Genomic DNA, 19748 nt, shown 5'->3' on the forward strand with positions numbered 1-19748 from the left:
TGTTCGCAGGTGGGAAGAGTTAGCCAAATTATTTCACCAATTAGCTTCATTGGCTGGTCTGCGAACGTGGCAAAATGTATTTAACTTTGGATAGCCTAGCTCAGGGCTAGTTAGGGCCCATCCATAAATGACACAATTTAAATTAGACAATATTTTCACATGGCACACCTTTTAAATTTCTCATTAAATTCCCCAAAATGTATTTCTACAATTTATAGTTGGTTTGACATTTTTAAGTCATTGAAATTTTGAGTTATAGGAATTTTAACATATTGTCCCATTTACATTGTGTAATTTACCGATGGTCCCTAACTAACCCCATAGGGATAACCAAAGTCAACAAAAATGTACCACAGGCATTACGACTGGGTCCCATGCAGTTGTGTTCCAAACTGATGATTACTTGTGTGTTGTCAGCTGTGGGCAGGATTGAAACAAACTCAACATTAATTTATGTTGTGATACAGTCACGAACACAAGTCACACTAAACGATGCCACGTAAGCAGTTTTTTAAATGAGAAGTTACTTTTAATGGGGCAGCTGCTTTTTAAATTGAGTTCATAGTTTTACTGAAAGGTAACTTAAATGTTGGGGGTCATTTCAGGTCAAACTTTGTTTGCTACATAGGCTATCTAAAAATGTTTCATACTGTTTTGAAAATAAATTATGCATTCTAATGCCATTTCGAGTTGAGATTAGTCTGTAATCCATTGCTGGTGTGTTGTAACTGTGTGTGTGTGTGTTTCAGTTTTTTTCTGAAGAATTTTTAATTTAGGTAGATGTGACATTTATAGCTTAAAGAGCCAAATTCAGCCTCATAAAGAATTTCTGGCCCTTTTTTACAGCCTTATAAATACAGAGTTAATTTGATTTTTGTCTGCTGCAAGATTAAAAAGCGAACAAAGGGAAAAGGTGTTTTAAGGTGTTAATTCACAGCGCCCTGCGGTCAGGATATAAACACACTTGTGGAACATTACGTGCTTGATGTGGGTGGAACATTGCCAATGTTAAGTGGTTAAAGTTCAGGGTTGTGGAAAAAATGCAAGTAGTCTATATTTCAGCAAAATATGGTACTGAAAACTGAGATGGGAGAGATGTGGGTCCTATACTCTACTCTTGGGTGAAATATGTTGTCAACATACACGAGGTATAGTAACCATAAATTCAGCCTGGGTTACAGAGCAGTGAAGTCAAGCTGAATCTGTCTCCCACTGATGGCAGTATAGAATAACAGTGGTGAAAGGAGAGGGCAACCTGGTCTCAGAGCATTTCATATTATTCTGTATGTAAATCTGAGACGCTCCATTTAGTATATGTTACGTTTCGTATGGTATGTATTCATTTGTGAATGTCCATCACCCATTCATATGACATGTTACGAATTTGCAAAACATAAGATATGTTACAAATTCTAGCTAGGTGGCTAACGTTAGCTAGCTAGTTGAAGGGTTAGCTAAAAGGGTTAAGGTTTAGGGAAGGCTTAGCTAACATGCTAAGTAGTTTCAAAGTAGCTAAAAAGTAGTAAGTAGTTGAAAATCTGGTAATTAGCAAAAATTCTGAAGTTGTCTGTGATGAGATTCAAACTCACAACCTTTGGGTTACTAGATGTTTGCATTAGACGCCCACCCATCCACTCCAACCAACTACTCTACTTTTGTTTTTGCATTAAGTAATCATCGAACTTATCTGTGACAAACGTACCATTGTAATTTGAGTATGCAGGATTTATACTATGTTACATCTAGTCTATGAGACCAGGCTGGAGAGATAGGAGGGGCTCCCCTGTAGCTGACTGAATCTGGTTCTGTATTGTGAGCTCTTTGGGAGTGGCAGTCTTGGTGGTCTGAGAGACTGGTGGTCTGTGACAAATCGGACACCACTCTCTATCCCCCTGAAGCCCACGTCGGTCCGGTTTGGCCCTGATCCAGCCCCGAATCACTCCCCTAAGCTGTGATACAGGAAAACCCAGAGAAACAGGCCTAAATCATACCTGTCAAACCCACATGTGACGGGAAGCTAAGACCGACCAGGGAGGGAAAAGTCCAACATGAATTGTATCTATTTAAGATGGAGTTTGATGTGTTTTATACGAGACTGTGGTTGCATAGGGATCTGCTGTGTATACATACACTACTTCCTTTTGACTCGAGTTAGGGCACAGTGGATTTATTAATTCACAGTCGTTCTGTAAAACCTGAGGAAGCGAGGCTTGACATGAGTAACTCAGACACAGTTTATTTGGGAAATGAAGCATGTCATTGAACAACAGTGTTATGCTCTATCAGGATCCTATAACAGTTGAAATATAAAACTAACAGTGTAAATCTCTGCTAAAGGCCTTGCCTGCAGTAGCCTACTAGTCATGATTTGGGGTAGATATCTAAAGAAGCTGGTGCGAGGAGCTATAGAAGGACGGGCTCATTGTCATGGTTGGAATGGAATGGTATCAAACAAACATATGGAAATGACATGTTTGACTCTGTTCCATTAATTCCATTCCAGCAATTACAATGAGCCCGTCCTCCTATAGGTCCTCCCACCAGCCTCTAGAGAGAGAGAGAGTGATTCAGGCGATGGTGAGTATAGCTCTCTTCTCTCCCTCGCTTCTCATCGAGGCGGCATCGGCAAAGAACATGATGTCCTCTTTGCTCTCGACCTCCCTCTGGAGAAACTGGCAACCAGCACTGTTGAACCCCAGAACATCCAGGAGCAGAAGGCGAGAAACAGTTTGATAAGACTTGTGGATCATCAGCCGTTAAATTAAATGTTTCTATATTCTTTGATTGGACTTACCCTGAACTCTCAGACTTTAGAGATGGTGTTGCTTCTTAGCTCGTCTATGACGGTTGGCAGCATCCGGTTACTGGAGATCTGGCCAAAGTGGACCCTGGAAAGATAAGGACCAGCACAGTGAGGACAGACACAGACAGACATGAGGCTCATCTACTCGCAAGTACCACAGAGACACCAGACACACACACCTGCGTGAGGTTATTTGCATATCGTTGTGTCTGATGTAAACATCTTATCTCCACAACAGAAACTTCTCAGGAAATTGAACAAATTACCATATTCTCCCCATTAACAAACATACAATTATGAAACTTCAGAAGCTATTGTGAATACATTTTCTTGGTCTTAGTCATGAAATGTTCAGAGTACATAGCTTTCATATATATATATATATATATATATATATATATATATATATATATATATATATATATATATATATATATATATATATATATATATATATATATATATATATATATACTGCTCAAAAAAATAAACACTTAAACAACACAAAGTAACTCCAAGTCAATCACACTTCTGTGAAATCAAACTGTCCACTTAGGAAGCAACACTGATTGACAATAAATTTCACATGCTGTTGTGCAAATGGAATAGACAACAGGTGGAAATTATAGGCAATAAGCAAGACACCCCCAATAAAGGAGTGGTTCTGCAGGTGGTGAACACAGACCACTTCTCAGTTCCTATGCTTCCTGGCTCATGTTTTGGTCACTTTTGAATGCTGGTGGTGCTTTCACTCTAGTGGTAGCATGAGACGGAGTCTACAACCCACACAAGTGGCTCAGGTAGTGCAGCTCATCCAGGATGGCACATCAATGCGAGCTGTGGCAAGAAGGTTTGCTGTGTCTGTCAGCGTAGTGTCCAGAGCATGGAGGCGCTACCAGGAGACAGGCCAGTACATCAGGAGACGTGGAGGAGGCCGTAGGAGGGCAACAACCCAGCAGCAGGACCGCTACCTACGCCTTTGTGCAAGGAGGAGCAGGAGGAGCACTGCCAGAACCCTGCAAAATGACCTCCAGCAGGCTACAAATGTGCATGTGTCTGCTCAAACGGTCAGAAACAGACTCCATGAGGGTGGTATGAGGGCCCGACGTCCACAGGTGGGGGTTGTGCTTACAGCCCAACACCGTGCAGGACGTTTGGCATTTGCCAGAGAACACCAAGATTGGCAAATTCGCCACTGGCGCCCTGTGCTCTTCACAGATGAAAGCAGGTTCACACTGAGGACATGTGACAGACGTGACAGTCTGGAGACGCCGTGGAGAACGTTCTGCTGCCTGCAACATCCTCCAGCATGACCGGTTTGGCGGTGGGTCAGTCATGGTGTGGGGTGGCATTTCTTTGGGGGGGCCGCACAGCCCTCCATGTGCTCGCCAGAGGTAGCCTGACTGCCATTAGGTACCAAGATGAGATCCTCAGACCCCTTGTGAGACCATATGCTGGTGCGGTTGGCCATGGGTTCCTCCTAATGCAAGACAATGCTAGACCTCATGTGGCTGGAGTGTGTCAGCAGTTCCTGCAAGAGGAAGGCATTGATGCTATGGACTGGCCCGCCCGTTCCCCAGACCTGAATCCAATTGAGCACATCTGGGACATAATGTCTCGCTCCATCCACCAACGCCACGTTGCACCACAGACTGTCCAGGAGTTGGCGGATGCTTTAGTCCAGGTCTGGGAGGAGATCCCTTAGGAGACCATCTGCCACCTCATCAGGAGCATGCCAAGGCGTTGTAGGGAGGTCATACAGGCACGTGGAGGCCACACACACTACTGAGCCTCATTTTGACTTGTTTTAAGGACATTACATCAAAGTTGGATCAGCCTGTAGTATGGTTTTCCACTTTAATTTTGAGTGTGACTCCAAATCCAGACCTCCATGGGTTGATAAATTGGATTTCCATTGATTATTTTTGTGTGATTTTGTTGTCAGCACATTCAACTATGTAAAGATAAAAGTATTTAATAAGATTATTTCATTCATTCAGATCTAGGATGTGTTATTTTAGTGTTCCCTTTATTTTTTTGAGCAGTGTATATATATATATATAATAGAAAAATTAGCAAAAATGGAGTTACAAGGTTTTCATCAGAAATTATGTGAGAGAAATGCACAAACAACTGACTGACAAACACTTATGATTAGTGTAATGTTGTTTGTTAGCATGTCCATCGTCTCGAGAGGTCATCCTTCCAAATATAGTGTCGTTGACTCGACTAGTGGAAGTCTGGAAAACTATAGCATTGGATCGTGCGTTTCAATGGAAGCGCCGGCTGTTAACGTTCGCATTTTATTGGCCGTAAGTAGAAATGTCATTTTCCTTCAGGAGAGGAATTTCCTTGTTTTTCCCATTTTGTTTTTCCTTGTTTTGTCCGTGCCTCTTTTCCTACTGTGTGTCGGACAAAGTTTTAGTAGATTATGCAGCATTATCTTATGATACCTAGCTTGTTTCAAGTCAGAATTCGTTTTCGGAAACACCACCTCTGTTTGGAGCTCCACCCATGCAAAATAGCAACACATAACTAGTTTGAATTTCTTTTTCCCACCTTTATTTAACCAGGTAAGCGAGTTGAGAACAAGTTCTCATTTACAACTCCGACCTGGCCAAGATAAAGCAAAGCAGTGCGACAGAAACAACAACACAGAGTTACACATGGAATAAACAAGCGTACAGTCAATAACACAATATAAAAAAAGGAAGTCTATATACAGTGTGTGCAAATGGCATGAGTGGGTAAGGCAATAAATAGGCCATAGTAGCAAAGTAAATACAATTTAGCAGATTAACACTGGAGTGATAGATGAGCAGATGATGATGAGCAGATGATGGTGTGTAAATAGTGATACTGATGTGCAAAAGAGCAGCAAAGTAAATAAAAACAATATGGGGATGAGGTAGGTAGATTGGGTGGGCTATTTACAGATGGACTATGTACAGCTGCAGCGATCGGTTAGCTGCTCAGATAGCTGATGTTTAAAGTTAGTGAGGGAAATGTAAGTCTCCAGCTTCAGCAATTTTTGCAATTCGTTCCAGTCACTGGCAACAGAGAACTGGAAGGAAAGGCGGCCAAAAGGAGATGTTAGCTTTGGGGATGACCAGTGAGATATACCTGTTGGAGCGCGTGCTACGGGTGGGTGTTGTTATCGTGACCAGTGAGCTGAGTAGCATAGACTTATAGATGACCTGGAGCCAGTGGGTCTGGCGATGAATATGTAGCAAGGGCCAGCATGCTAGAGCATACAGGTCGCAGTGGTGGGTGGCATAAGGCGCTTTGGTAACAAAACGGATGGCACTATGATAGACCATCCAATTTGCTGAGTAGAGTATTGGAAGCTATTTTGTCGATGACGTCGCCGAAGTCGAGGATCGGTAGGATGGTCAGTTTTACTAGGGTAAGTTTGGCGGCGTGAGTGAAGGAGGCTTTGTTGTGAAATAGAAAGCCGATTCTAGATTTGATTTTGGATTGGAGATGTTTGATATGAGTCTGGAAGGAGAGTGTACAGTCTATCCAGATACCTAGGTATTTGTAGTTGTCCACATATTCTAGGTCAGAACCGTCCAGAGTAGTGATGCTGGTCGGGCGGGCGGGTGCGGACAGCAAACGGTTGAAAAGCATGTATTTGGTTTTGCTAGCGTTTAAGAGCACTTGGAGGCCACAGAAGGAGTGTTGTATGGCATTGAAGTTAATTTGGAGGTTAGTTAACACAGTGTCCAATGAAGGGCCAGATGTATACAGAATGGTGTCATCTGCATAGAAGTGGATCAGGGAATCACCCGCAGCAAGAGCGACATCGTTGATATATACAGAGAAAAGAGTCGGCTTGAGAATTGAACTCTGTGGTACCCCCATAGAGACTGCCAGAGGTCCGGACAACAGGACCCCAGATTTTACACACTGAACTCTGTCTGCGAAGTAGTTGGTGAACCAGGCGAGGCAGTCATTTGAGAAACCAAGGCTGTTGAGTCTGCCGACAAGAATGTGGTGATTGACAGAGTCGAAAGTCTTGGCCAGGTCGATGAAGACGGCTGCACAGTACTGTCTTTTATCGATGGCGGTTATGATAGCGTTTAGTACCTTGAGCGTGGCTGAGGTGCACCCGTGACCAGCTCGGAAACCGGATTGCACAGCGGAGAAGGTACGGTGGGATTCGAAATGGTCAGTGATCTGTTTATTAACTTGGCTTTCAAAGACTTTAGAAAGGCAGGGCAGGATGTATATATGTCTGTAACAGTTTGGGTCTAGAGTGTCACACCATTTGAAGAGGGGGGTGACTGCGGCAGCTTTCCAATCTTTAGGGTTAATCAGACTGGTAATAGGGGTTGCAACAATGGCGGCAGATAATTTTAGAAAGAGAGGGTCCAGATTGTCTAGTCCAGCTGATTTGTACGGGCCCAGGTTTTGCAGCTCTTTCAGAACATCTGCGATCTGGATTTGGGTGAAGGAGAAGCTGGGGAGGCTCGGGCAAGTAGCTGCGAGGGTTGCGGAGCTGTTGGCCGGGGTTGGGGTAGCCAGGAGGAAAGCATGGCCAGTCGTAGAGAAATACTTATTGAAATGTTCGATTATTATGGATTTATCGGTGGTGACCGTGTCGCCTAGCCTTAGTGCAGTGGGCAGCTGGGAGGAGGTGCTCTTGTTCTCCATGGACTTTACAGTGTCCCAAAACCTTTTGGAGTTAGATGCAAATTTCTGTTTGAAAAAGCTAGCCTTTGCTTTCCTGACTGACTGTGTGTATTGGTTCCTGACATCCCTGAACAGTTGCATATCGCAGGGACTATTCAATGCTATTGCAGTCCGCCACAGGATGTTTTTGTGCTGGTCAAGGGCAGTCAGGTCTGGAGTGAACCAAGGGCTATATCTGTTCTTAGTTTTACATTTTTTGAAAGGGGCATGCTTATTTAAGATGGTGAGGAAATTACTTTTAAAGAACGACCAGGCATCCTCGACTGATGGGATGAGGTCAATATCCTTCCAGGATACCTGGGCCAGGTTGATTAGAAAGGCCTGCTTGCAGAAGTGTTTTAGGGAGCGTTTGACAGTGATGAGGGGTGGTCGTTTGACCGCGGACCCATAGCGGATGCAGGCAATGAGGTAGTGACCGCTGAGATCCTGATTGAAAACAGCAGAGGTGTATTTGGAGGGCAAGTTGGTCAGGATAATATCTATGAGGGTGCCCATGTTTACGGATTTAGGGTTGTACCTGGTGGTTTCCTTGATAATTTGTGTGAGATTGAGGGCATCTAGACTCTAGACTCCACCCATTTATATAATCATCCTAAAGGGAGAACTTCCCCAGGTTATCGCACCACTTGAGAAGCCTGCGTTGGAGGCTAGCATACCTGAGCAGAAAGAAGTGGCACACTAGCTCGACCTCCAGGCCATCCTGGACATAGCGGTTGAAGAGAGACAGCAGGTCTGGGACGTAGGGGAACGGCAGGACCAGCAGAGACACCTCCAGCTCACTGGAATGGGCCTTCTTCATCACGTCAATGACATAGCAAGACGGCTGCAAGGGAGGCAGAAGAGGATGTAGTTACAATGGTTACATGATCGATTAGTGAGGAACGGAACTAGTACCCTGGGCTATGCACGTATCATCATTTCAGGTGGAATTAAAAACTTACAGACAAGTTTCCAAAGGCCGCAAGGATAAGATTGACTTTAGGTGGAGGCAACTGTTTGCTGGCTGACTGGCAGGCTGATGCTCCTCCATTTTCCTTTTCTCTGAGCTGTACAGCTCCAGAGCCTCCATGACAAGCTCAGCCTGAAGACACACACACGCACACGCACACGCAACCTCTCCATCTCTGCAGTCTAGTTACTTGACATGGAGACTCACAGCTGTCATGACTGTCCTGTGAGGATCACAATGGGTCAGATCAGCTTGGAAATGGCTGACAATAACCAGACCTTCTCTCACCCGCAGAGTGGAGGAGGGATCTGGTGTGGGGGTTTTGACACCTCCACGCCCTGTCATAAATTTAAGTAGAATACTTTCTTTATTCCCCTCCAGTATGAACAAAGGAATCTCTGTTTCACAGACTTTTCCCAACAAAACTCTAATTCGGTCAAACGTGAATACTGAAACAATATTTCTAACATAATGTGACGTAGGGAGTGGTCAGTGGGGAGCTATGGAAAATGAATGTAATATTGCTTTTCATTTTGTGATGTCATTAAAAACTGTATGAACAAATCACTGTAACTTGGAAAGTATATCCCCTTTATCTGTCAAGTTTCCATCCAATAAGTTGTGCATGTGTAACAGTGTAGGTTCCGTCCCTTTCTTCGCCCCAACCTGGGCTCGAACCAGGGACCCTTGCACACATCAACAACTGACACCCACGAAGCATCGTTACCCATCACGCCACAAAAGCCGCGGCCCTTGCAACGCAAGGGGAACAACAACTTCAGGTCTCAGAGCGAGTGACGTCACCGATTGAACCGCTAATAGCGCGCACCACCGCTAACTAACTAGCCATTTCACATCGGTTACACATGTAATATGAAAAATGTTTAAAGTATTGTTGTTAAGATAGGAATGTGATTTTAGGAGGTATAAGAGAATCTATCTCCTATAAACTGTGCATAAGTAGGTAGCCATGCCCCGAGTGAGGTCGGAGAGCGTGTCAGACAGACGGAGCTGTCCCCTCGAGCCTTGGTAACGAAATGAACAATTGACCAGGAAACGTGAGTCGGGTAGCTACACATTTGAAATGGTTGGTACTTTGAACCTCAACACGAGGTGAAGAAATAAACTCACCTTCCTTTAGACCAGAGAGACGGCAAGCTGCAGCTCATGTTCATCGTGGGTCAAATCCTGACTATCAACACAAGGAGGAAGAGGACAACACACCCTCTCAGACAATCACTGGTACAGCTGATTAGCTGTCCTGACTAAAATATCTTGAACTCTTCAAACCATCCTACTACCCTTGTCAAATCATTGTAGTACGCTACTCTCATCACCTGACTGGAACCATCGGCACGGCTGGCTTATCTTCAAATAAGCAGCTTCAGGATCGAATGGAACAGAGTGAACTCTGTAGTTCTGTTCAGGACTACATGCCGGACAAAGACACCCATACGTAAATACATGAATGATTTCTGCCGCCCATTCGTGTGCAAACTATATGATTAATGTGAGAAAAGTCCTGAAATGTATTGACGATAAGTGTCTTTTTCTCTCTCTCTCCATGTCGTTGGATAAAAAGCCATATTGTGAAAGTCCGCTAGGGACCTTTGTCTCATGTAGCAAGTGTGTATGTTTTTTCTGTGTAATTATTTAGTTAGCTAGTAAATAAATAATTAAACCAATTTGTGTAGCACTGAATCATGAGCAAGGCTGGAGTTTTTGCAGATGCTTGAGTTTACGACTGTTCAGAATGATGATATGAGGTAATGATTAATAAGATGACTGTTTATTGATGTAATAGATATATACCTTATAGAGTTTAACTCGGGAGATGGTAACTCTTTAACCTCTCTAGGGTAGGGGGCAGTATTTTCACATCCGGATAAAAACGTACCCGATTTAATCTGGTTATTACCACTGCCCAGAAACTAGAATATGCATATAATTATTGGCTTTGGATAGAAAACACCCTAAAGTTTCTAAAACTGTTTGAATGGTGTCTGTGAGTATAACAGAACTCATATGGCAGGCCAAAACCTGAGAAGATTCTGTACAGGAAGTGCCCTCTCTGACCATTTCTTGGCCTTCTACACTCTCTTTATCGAAAACAGAGGATCTCTGCTGTAACGTGACACTTTCTAAGGCTCCCGTAGGCTCTCAGAAGGCGCCAGAACGTTGAAGGATGACTTTACAGCCCATGGCTGAAAAACAGTAGCGCATTTGGATAGTGGTCGATCTGAGAACAATGAGACGTGAAGAGGCCATTTTACATTTTCAGTCTCCCGGTCGGAATATTATCGCTATTTTACGAGAAAAATCGCATAAAAATAGATTTTAAACAGCGTTTGACATGCTTCGAAGTAGGGTAATGGAATATTTGGAAATTTTTTGTCACGATACGCGTCCGCACGTCACCGTTCGGATAGTGTCTTGAACGCAAGAACAAAACAGAGGATATTTGAACATAACTATGGATTATTTTGAACCAAAACAACATTTGTGGATGAAGTAGAAGTCCTGGGAGTGCATTCTGACGAAGAACAGCAAAGGTAATCCAATTTTTCTTATAGTAAATCTGAGTTTGGTGAGTGCGAAACTTGGTGGGTGTCAAATTAGCTAGCCCATGATGGCGAGCTATCTACTCAGAATATTGCAAAATGTGCTTTTGCCGAAAAGCTATTTTAAAATCTGACACCGCGATTGCATAAAGGAGTTCTGTATCTATAATTCTTTAAATAATTGTTATGTTTTTTGTGAACGTTTATCATGAGTAATTTAGTAAATTCACCGGAAGTTTTCGGTATGTTTGCTAGTTCTGAACGTCACATGCTAATGTAAAAAGCTGGTTTTTGATATAAATATGAACTTGATTGAACAAAACATGCATGTATTGTATAACATAATGTCCTAGGAGTGTCATCTGATGAAGATCATCAAAGGTTAGTGCTGCATTTAGCTGTGGTTTTGGTTTTTGTGACATTATATGCTAGCTTGAAAAATGGGTGTGTGATTATTTCTGGCTGGGTACTCTCCTGACATAATCTAATGTTTTTCTTTCGTTGTAAAGCCTTTTTGAAATCGGACAATGTGGTTAGATTAATGAGAGTCTTGTCTTTAAAATGGTGTAAAATAGTCATATGTTTGAGAAATTGAAGTAATAGCATGTCTAAGGTATTTGAATATCGCGCCACTCGATTCCACTGGCTGTTGACTAAGTGGGACGATTTCGTCCCACATACCCTAGAGAGGTTAAACAACCTCTTCCGTGGTGCCCCAAATCCTAATTAGTTAATTGTTACATGATTCATTTAAATTGGGTAACAATTAAACATAGTTAGATGATTAAATAAATAACAATAATCAGATTAATGAAAGTAAAGTCATGACACAGCTTTGACTGTCTCTATGTTCTTCTTCGCCACTTGTGCTGCTTTTGGTCTCTCCAGGAATCTGTGAGAGACACGAGACGTCAGTGAGAGAGAAACGACACAGAGAAAACACACATTTATACTTCCACTGTTTGAAATAAATAATAATAAATTAAGTCACTCAGATGGGAAAGGGCGCATTTAGGTCACATAATTGCTTGCCAATCATCAATATTTTTAATAATGGAACTCTAGGCCTCATCTCCATATGGGAAATGTAACAGCATGGGAGTGAATGTCACCTCTGGAGTCTGGATGTGCTCAAACTTGACTGCATCCCATTGTTTTATCTTCTTTTCCTTCCCCGCTGTGAAGAACAGATGGTTTTGGGAACAAACTGAAGGTACATGACGCTGAGAAAAGAAAGAATGAGAAGGAAAAGGAAAGCAGATGAGAAATGACAAAACGGCGACATGAAAGAGCAGATGGGGTGATGTCATCGGTCAGAGGTGGCTAACTAGGACAGTGTTTATGAAACTGGAGATTAAATTAAATATTTTACTGGAAATGGGGAGAGGGAAGCCAACGTATATTAAATGATATCATTTGAGATCGTTGGTAAAGCGTCCACATTAAGCCATTTACACTGACCATATGTCTGACGGCTTAGGACGATGTGTTCTGGCAGTATATTATATATTCATATTAACATTAGGTTATACATTTTCTGTACCTGTCATCGTGGGCAAACATAGATCGGTGACAGTTCCCAAACTCCAGATCTTGACGTTTCTGTCTGCAGAACCGGTTGCTATCATGGCACTGTCCTGAGAGGTGGAGAAGAAGTAACATTCAGAGTCAAGACAGATTAAACACACATAACACACAGCAACTTTAACCATGCACATTCTATATTCATCTAGCATCCCACATTACATTCGTTTTTAGTTTAAGATTGGTTGCCAGATTGAGTACTGGTACTCACATGAGAGATGTCCAGGCAGAGCACAGGGAGCTTGTGTCCATACAGAGAGAGAAGAACTTGAGTGTGTCAGTGTAGAAAACCTTGACGGTACAGTCCAGCAGGGAGACAGCCAACAATCTCTGGTCAGGAGAATATTTCACAGACGCAACACATCCTCATCCAGCTGCAGTGTACGCATGTGTTTCACCGTCAGCCTCCTGCAACACACACACACTTAGATTAGGGTCAACACAAACTCCAGTCAAGGGCTCACTCCATAGAAGCTCACCTGAATAACACCATGCAGCCTGGGATCACTAGTACCTGCCTGGACAACAGAACTTCTTTGCCTCTAGTAGAAAACAGCATTATTGTGTTATTGACAGTATGTGAAACAGAAGGAATAAAGCTTGGCTTACTTCTGTGCAGCCTCTCCATCCTTAATCAGCTGAAACTCCGCCGTCACTATCCCCCTCTGAGGAAATAACATAATTACAGAGCAAATGGGAATGATTGTATTGTATGGGGGCATTTCCACGATAACGGAGTGATGCTGAGACTTTAAAATGTATGTCAAACAAAGTGCAGATGCAAAGTTTGGTAATGTCATTCTGTATCCAAACTTTGCATCTCCATACTGTTCTTCAAGTAAATGTGCTTTTGTAAAAAAAAATATGTGGAGATTGTTCAAAGTAATCATTGTGCATAGAGTTGTATGGTTTGTTTAACTTTTAAATCATTGGTTTTTGTTTGACATTACTGTACATTTTAAAGTGAGTCTCAGCATCACTCTGTAAATGTGGACTTGTCCATGGGCTTTTGTCTACATATAAGGGGACCTTTGGAGTTGTAATGGAGATTGGCACTTTAGAAGATGAGATCCATGAATGCTCTACATGTATTGTAGATGATGTTGAACATGGACAGGCAGATCCTGACACACAGACAGTACCTGATCAGGAGACAGACAGAGGGACCACAGAGCTCCGTTATGGGCATCGACAGTCTCCAGGAGGGTTCCTGATGCCAAGTAAAAGATCTGAATCTTACCACTCTGACAGGAGAGGAGAGAGACAGACTAGGTTAGCCCATAGACATTACATCATTGTATCTGTCCCACTATGGCGTCTGTGAGAGCATGGGCAGCGCCAACATGGCAAAAGTCCTCAATGGCACTGCTCATTATAAAACAGGCTTGGGCACTAGAGTCCTCTCTCGGTAAACCTGAGTTCCACACAATAGTCCAATACTGGATAATGCACATCTGCAGTAGTTTGGTGTATGTTAGTGTGTGCATGCATGTGTGTTACCTTGGTTCCTAGGATGATCTGCATGTCTCCAGGGACGAACAGGGAGCAGAGGGCGTACTCACACGCCATGGTGCGAATTACCTGCAGGGTAGACCTGCGACAGAGAGGAACTTCCTGTTACGACACCCAATCAGAATGAAGAAAACATCTTATAATATGTGTCTAGGTGTCATAATATATGTAAACTTTTAAAGATGCTGGAAAGCCTAAAGCTTTAATTAACTAGATTTAACTTATACAGTGAAACCCCATGGTCAGGTCAATCCTAGTGCTGTGTGACCTGATGTTTCCACCTGTTCCAGACTTTGACAGTGTCCCCGGAGAGGCGGAAAGGACAGCAATGTTGTCTGAGCTGAAGGCCAATGTGTGGGCACCCTGGTCCCCCATGGTGATCCTGGAGGTCTTAGTGCCCGTGGGGTTCTTGTCAGTCGTCTTGAGGCTGTAAGTCTCCACTGTGTTGTTCTGGAGCAGCATGGCTACCTTCAACTCCCCACCCGCACACAGCAGGCAGTCCACCCATCTAGGATATAAAGTGACACAAAATGTTGGTTGGTTGATTGAGTGTGTGAGTGTACCTAATCTTGGCAGAGGCCTTGATGTTGGTCAGTCTCACAATCTCATTTGCCAGTTTCCTCTCCACCACAGGCTCTGGGGTGTCCTCCTCCTCTGCATCCTGCACATGAGGGGGCAGCAGCACCTCACCTTTATATTTCACAAATGTAATCAACATAACTGTATATATAAATATTTGAAGTATTTAGTTTGATTGGAATTAGATTCCACACATATTTGACGAATGTCCCAACTTGAACTACATCTGCAGACTGGTTTTTGCCGTGGCTGTCACAAAAACCACTGCGACTTACCTGGCCTTCTTCTTGGCTCTCTTCAGCTTCTTGGCCATCACCCTCTCCACCTCGTCCTCGGCAACACACTGAACACCTCCAGCACCGTGTCAGAGCCCTGACGAAAGAGAGGGATGGGGAAAAGTAGGAAAGATCAGAGAGAGGAAGAATACACATCATGCTAGCGATCCGAGAAATGCATGACAATAAACCAAACACCGACCTCTATTGGACACTGTACTTACAAAGATTTTGTAAATATAATTTCACCTAATTGGTAGTTTAGCAGGTAGAATAGGGAACAATGAAACATTCAGGGACGTGAGGGTAATGTGGTCGAATACTGTTGAAGGCACTCTATTTAAAATAAATGTATGTGAAACCACACTTTCTGCATTGTTGTTCAAATAAATCGTTTTATTTAGTATAGTATCGCTTATGTCTTAAGCATCCGAAATATTGCCATAGATTGGGTTTTAGAAAAATAGTCCTCCTGAAAGCAAAACATGGAAGCATTATGTAAACCTGCTGGTGTTCCAACTGGCCCTACCAAAGTCAACGATTTACCGCTGAGCCACGGAGTTTTGATGAAAACAGTACAGAGAAAAAAATGTATATTTCATAATCATACACTGCTGTTTATTGTTGACCAGCAGATGTCCCTAATGTGCACCGTGAACCGATAATGAAGCTCCAAGTAATTAACCGTTTTTTAGCACAATTTTGTGAAAGCTCCGAAGCCTTCAGAAAGCTTAACCCTAACCTTAAATTAAGACCAAAAAACGTATTTGTGTTTTCATGAATTTTTACGATATATCCATATATATTTTGGGGGGCTATGGTAACTAGTGGAAACCCGTTCTGTCTTCTGGGCACACGAGGAAGACCCTACTAATCAAACACACATTGTAGTCGAACACATAGACTGATTTAAAAAATAAAAAAAATACAGAAACACATAGACACAGAGAGGCAGAAAATACGTATATTTTAAATATTTTGTTATGATTATTGTACTTATAATCTTGTTCAATAGCAATTGAACTATCGATCAGTCACATTAAGTAGTGTTTGTATTTATTACATTAGTCTGTTTTATGGGGTTGCTTCTTGTGTTGTTGTTTATTTTATAAAAAAATATCTCTGCTCTATGCCATATATTTGACCATATATCTAAATGCATACATTTACCTACAATATAGAAAATGCTCTCGAGGATTTACTTACCGGTAGCTGCAATTCTAATAGGTCCTCTGAGTGCTGTACTATGCGTTTTACACAAATGTTGGGATTTATTGTACGTCCCTGGGCATTATTCCGGAAGGGATTGTTATGAGTGTTTGGGTTCTTCCTAGTGAATCAGCTGATCAGGAACTCACCAAACTATAGTAAACGTGACTGCGCGATGGGAATTGGCTTGATCAAATCAAGTTTTGCCATGTTTGTGATCATAACAAAATCATGAAGACTCCCTGCATTCGATGCTTTTTGTAATTCAGTCCTGCTCGGAGAAAACATATTCGTGGACGAAGGAAAACGGGTAGGTGTAAATGTTTCTTCTGATTACCTAACGTTAGCTAGATAAATATTGAATTTCCTTCCCCTTTTCGACATGCTACTATTTGCTGTCGTGCTAGCAGGTTATTTGCGAATCAAAGTAAAACGAAAGCAAATGCTGCACTGGTAATATATGTGATGGTCTGCTGAACTCGAGCTCCATGGTTGGTGATGACGACACATTTTATGTTCTCATTTGATGTTTTCCCTATAAATGGGGCCAATTTAATCGTTCAAATGGTAATAACATATGAGTAATGGCACAAGCAAAAACACGAGGAAATGTTTGACCATGCTTCAGTAAACACAAATATAGACTTTTTTCAAGTTATGAAAATGAACTAGTATATCTTTATCTTCATTCTGCATTTCATCGAGTCCTTATGGTCAATTCAAATTCCCTGTCTGTTTAGGTGTACTGACGTAACAGTAATGAGTCAGACCTTGCTTGCCATACTCACCCAGTTTGCTCTAACTGCCACCTAACCTACCAAAAATGCAATCAGAATATTCCAAACATAATAAAATGTCTACTGACAAATGTGTCATATGCTATTTAGGTGATAGGCTTTATTTGTCAGGTTGTAGACTAGAGGTTACAGAAGTCCTTAAAACTGGTTAATTTATTACTGTCTAGAACTACACTGAAGAAAAATGTAACCGCAACACGTAAAGTGTTGGTTCCATGAGCTGAAATAAAAGATCCAGCAACTTCACACAGCCATTAAAGAGGAGTGGGACAACATTCCACAGGCCACAATCAACAGCCTGATAAACACTATGCGAAGGAGATGTCGCGCTGCATGAGGCAAATGGTGGTCACGTCAGATACTGACTGGTTTTCTGATAGACGGCTAGGGTTGCAAAGGGTCAGAAACTTTCCATTAAATTAAGTTAAGCCCTGGAATTTGGGGAATTTTGCTTAAATTCATCAAAAAACCTTAGCATGTAACAGTTAACCTTTTTTTTGTCGGATACACATAAGGCATTTCTAGGTCTTGTGGCATATTTTGGTTAAACTATCCCCAATTCAATGGAATTGCAACCCTCTGCATGCACAGTGCATTCTTCCATCACATGTGCAGTGCATTCTTCCATCACATGTACAGCTGATTCTGAAGATCATGCACTCTAATGAGATGCTTTTGAGCCCACACTACTACACTGTCTGAGCCAAGGACTACATGCTTTCTGTTAAGTTTTGATTACAATACTGGGTGGGGTGAATATATTTTATATGACATACATGATTTTTTTTGTTAACTAGTAAATAGTAGCCTACAGCAAAGTGTGTTTTTAAATCATTTCTAACTTGTTAACAATTTCTGCTAGTTAGTTTTTGCTACCATGTGGGTTTTAGCTTGCTTGAGCCTGCTAATTGAGGAGTGTTAATTCACCTGTTGCCATACATGTTTCATTTTGAAACATTCATCATACAAAGGAGTTGTTTAATCTAACTGCCTAACTATTTATCTGTACATGGAGTTGTATTTTTTTATTTTTACTCGTTTTTTCTAATCTTTACAGGAAAATACCACGGGTACTATCTGATGTGTGGAGACATTTCACTGCAGCTAATGTAGAAGGAAAAGCTGTGTACATTTGCAAATACTGTGCCATATATATATATATATATTTATTTATTTATTTATTTTACCTTTATTTAACTAGGCAAGTCAGTTAAGAACAAATTCTTATTTTCAATGACGGCCTAGGAACAGTGGGTTAACTGCCTTTTTCAGGGGCAGAATGACAGATTTTTACCTTGTCAGCTCAGGGATTCGATCTTGCAACCTTTCGTTTACTAGTCCAACGGTCTAACCACTAGGCTACCTGCCGCCCCGGCAGAGATACAGAATCATCTGGCCAAGTGCATAAAGTTCCCTCGGCGCTCACAACAAGCAACCTCTGGCAAAAGTCCCTCTACTTCTATTCGAGGTGAAAATGATGTATCAGACACCTTATCAATAGCAACTGCTCATGGTCCTCCTGGAATTAGAAGTTTTTTTGACTCCATGGAGGAACGTAGTCAGAGAAATGCTGATGAATGTCTTGCTCGAGTTGTGCATGCAACTGGTTCATCTCTGATGCTCACAGGCAATGTGCATTGGAAGAGATTTCTAAATGTTCTTCACCCAGCCTACACCCTTCCAACCAGACATGCTTTATCTACTAATTTGTTGGATGCAGAGTTCAACAGAGTTCAATTGAAGGTCAAGCAAATCATAGAGAAAGCAGACTGTATTGTAATCCTCTCTTATGCGTGGTCGAATGTTTGTGGGCAAGAAATAATTAACTACATCATCTCCACCCCTCAACCAGTATTCTACAAGAGCACAGACAAGGGACAACAGACACACCGGTCTCTACATTTCAGGTGAGCTGAAGGCAGTCATCAATGACCTTGGACCACAGGAGGTATTTGCACTGGTGGTGACAGACAATGATGCGAACACGAAGTCTGCTTGGTCTAAAGTGGAGGAGTCCTACCCTCACATCACATCCATTTGCTGTGCTACTCATGCATTGAATCTGCTTCTCAAGGACATTGTGGCACTGAACAATGGATACACTCTACAAAAGAGCCAAGGAAATGGCTAGGTATGTGAAGGGTCATCAAGTTACAACAGCAATCTACGTCACCAAGCAAAGTGAGAAGAATCAGAGCACCACATTGAAGCTGCCCAGCAACACCCATTGGGGTGGTGTTGTCATCATGTTTGACAGTCTCCTGGAGGGGAAGGAGTCTCTCCAAGAAATGGCTGTATCACAGTCTGCCGATATGGACAGCCCCATCAAGAGGATCCTCCTGGATGATGTATTTTGGGAGAAAGTGGTAAGCAGCCTGAAACTCCTGAAACCTATAGCAGTAGCCATTGCACTGATTGATGGAGACAATGCCATCCTGTCTGATGTTCAGACTCTGCTTGCAGATGTAAGAGAAGAAATCTGTACTGCCCTGCCCACTTCACTGTTGCTCCAAGCAGTTCTGAAATGCATCAAAAAGCGTGAAGACTTCTGCCTGAAGCCCATACATGCCGCAGCTTACATGTTGGACCCCAAGTATGCTGGCAAGAGCATCCTGTCTGGTGCAGAGATCAACAAGGCCTATGGTGTCATCACTACCGTGTCTCGCCACCTTGGCCTGGATGAGGGCGAGGTTCTTGGCAGTCTGGCGAAGTACACTTCCAAGCAAGGGCTTTGGGATGGAGATACAGTATGACAGTCGTGCCAACATATCTCATCAGCCACCT

General features: G+C 42.4%; 2 protein-coding genes across 5 annotated transcripts in view; one reads left to right on the top strand and one right to left on the bottom strand.

The window, feature by feature from the left end:
• Window positions 1-2216: 2216 nt before the first annotated feature.
• On the bottom strand, window positions 2217-16428 carry LOC106586554 (WD repeat-containing protein 3). The gene is given in 20 exon segments (XM_082969234.1): window positions 2217-2685; window positions 2795-2888; window positions 8155-8321; window positions 8440-8516; window positions 8519-8633; window positions 12073-12203; window positions 12206-12231; window positions 12552-12594; window positions 12597-12645; window positions 12804-12853; window positions 12856-12946; window positions 12949-13000; window positions 13202-13257; window positions 13678-13836; window positions 14093-14186; window positions 14386-14414; window positions 14417-14612; window positions 14706-14765; window positions 14959-15055; window positions 16165-16428. Coding segments are annotated over 18 exon segments (1518 nt in total). The 5' UTR covers window positions 14997-15055; window positions 16165-16428; the 3' UTR covers window positions 2217-2685; window positions 2795-2803.
• Window positions 16252-19748, top strand: part of gdap2 (ganglioside induced differentiation associated protein 2) — a 32252-nt gene continuing 28755 nt past the window's right edge. For 3 of the 4 annotated variants that reach the window (XM_014174068.3, XM_014174069.3, XM_045707863.2), the window contains exon 1: window positions 16252-16477. The gene's annotated coding sequence lies outside the window, so the exon portion shown is untranslated. The remainder of the gene's footprint in view (window positions 16478-19748) is intronic. The other variant, XM_014174067.3, reaches the window with a different exon arrangement.

This window comes from Salmo salar, chromosome 25 (assembly GCF_965601325.2).
Source record: "Salmo salar chromosome 25, fSalSal1, whole genome shotgun sequence".
Lineage (NCBI taxonomy): Eukaryota > Metazoa > Chordata > Actinopteri > Salmoniformes > Salmonidae > Salmo > Salmo salar.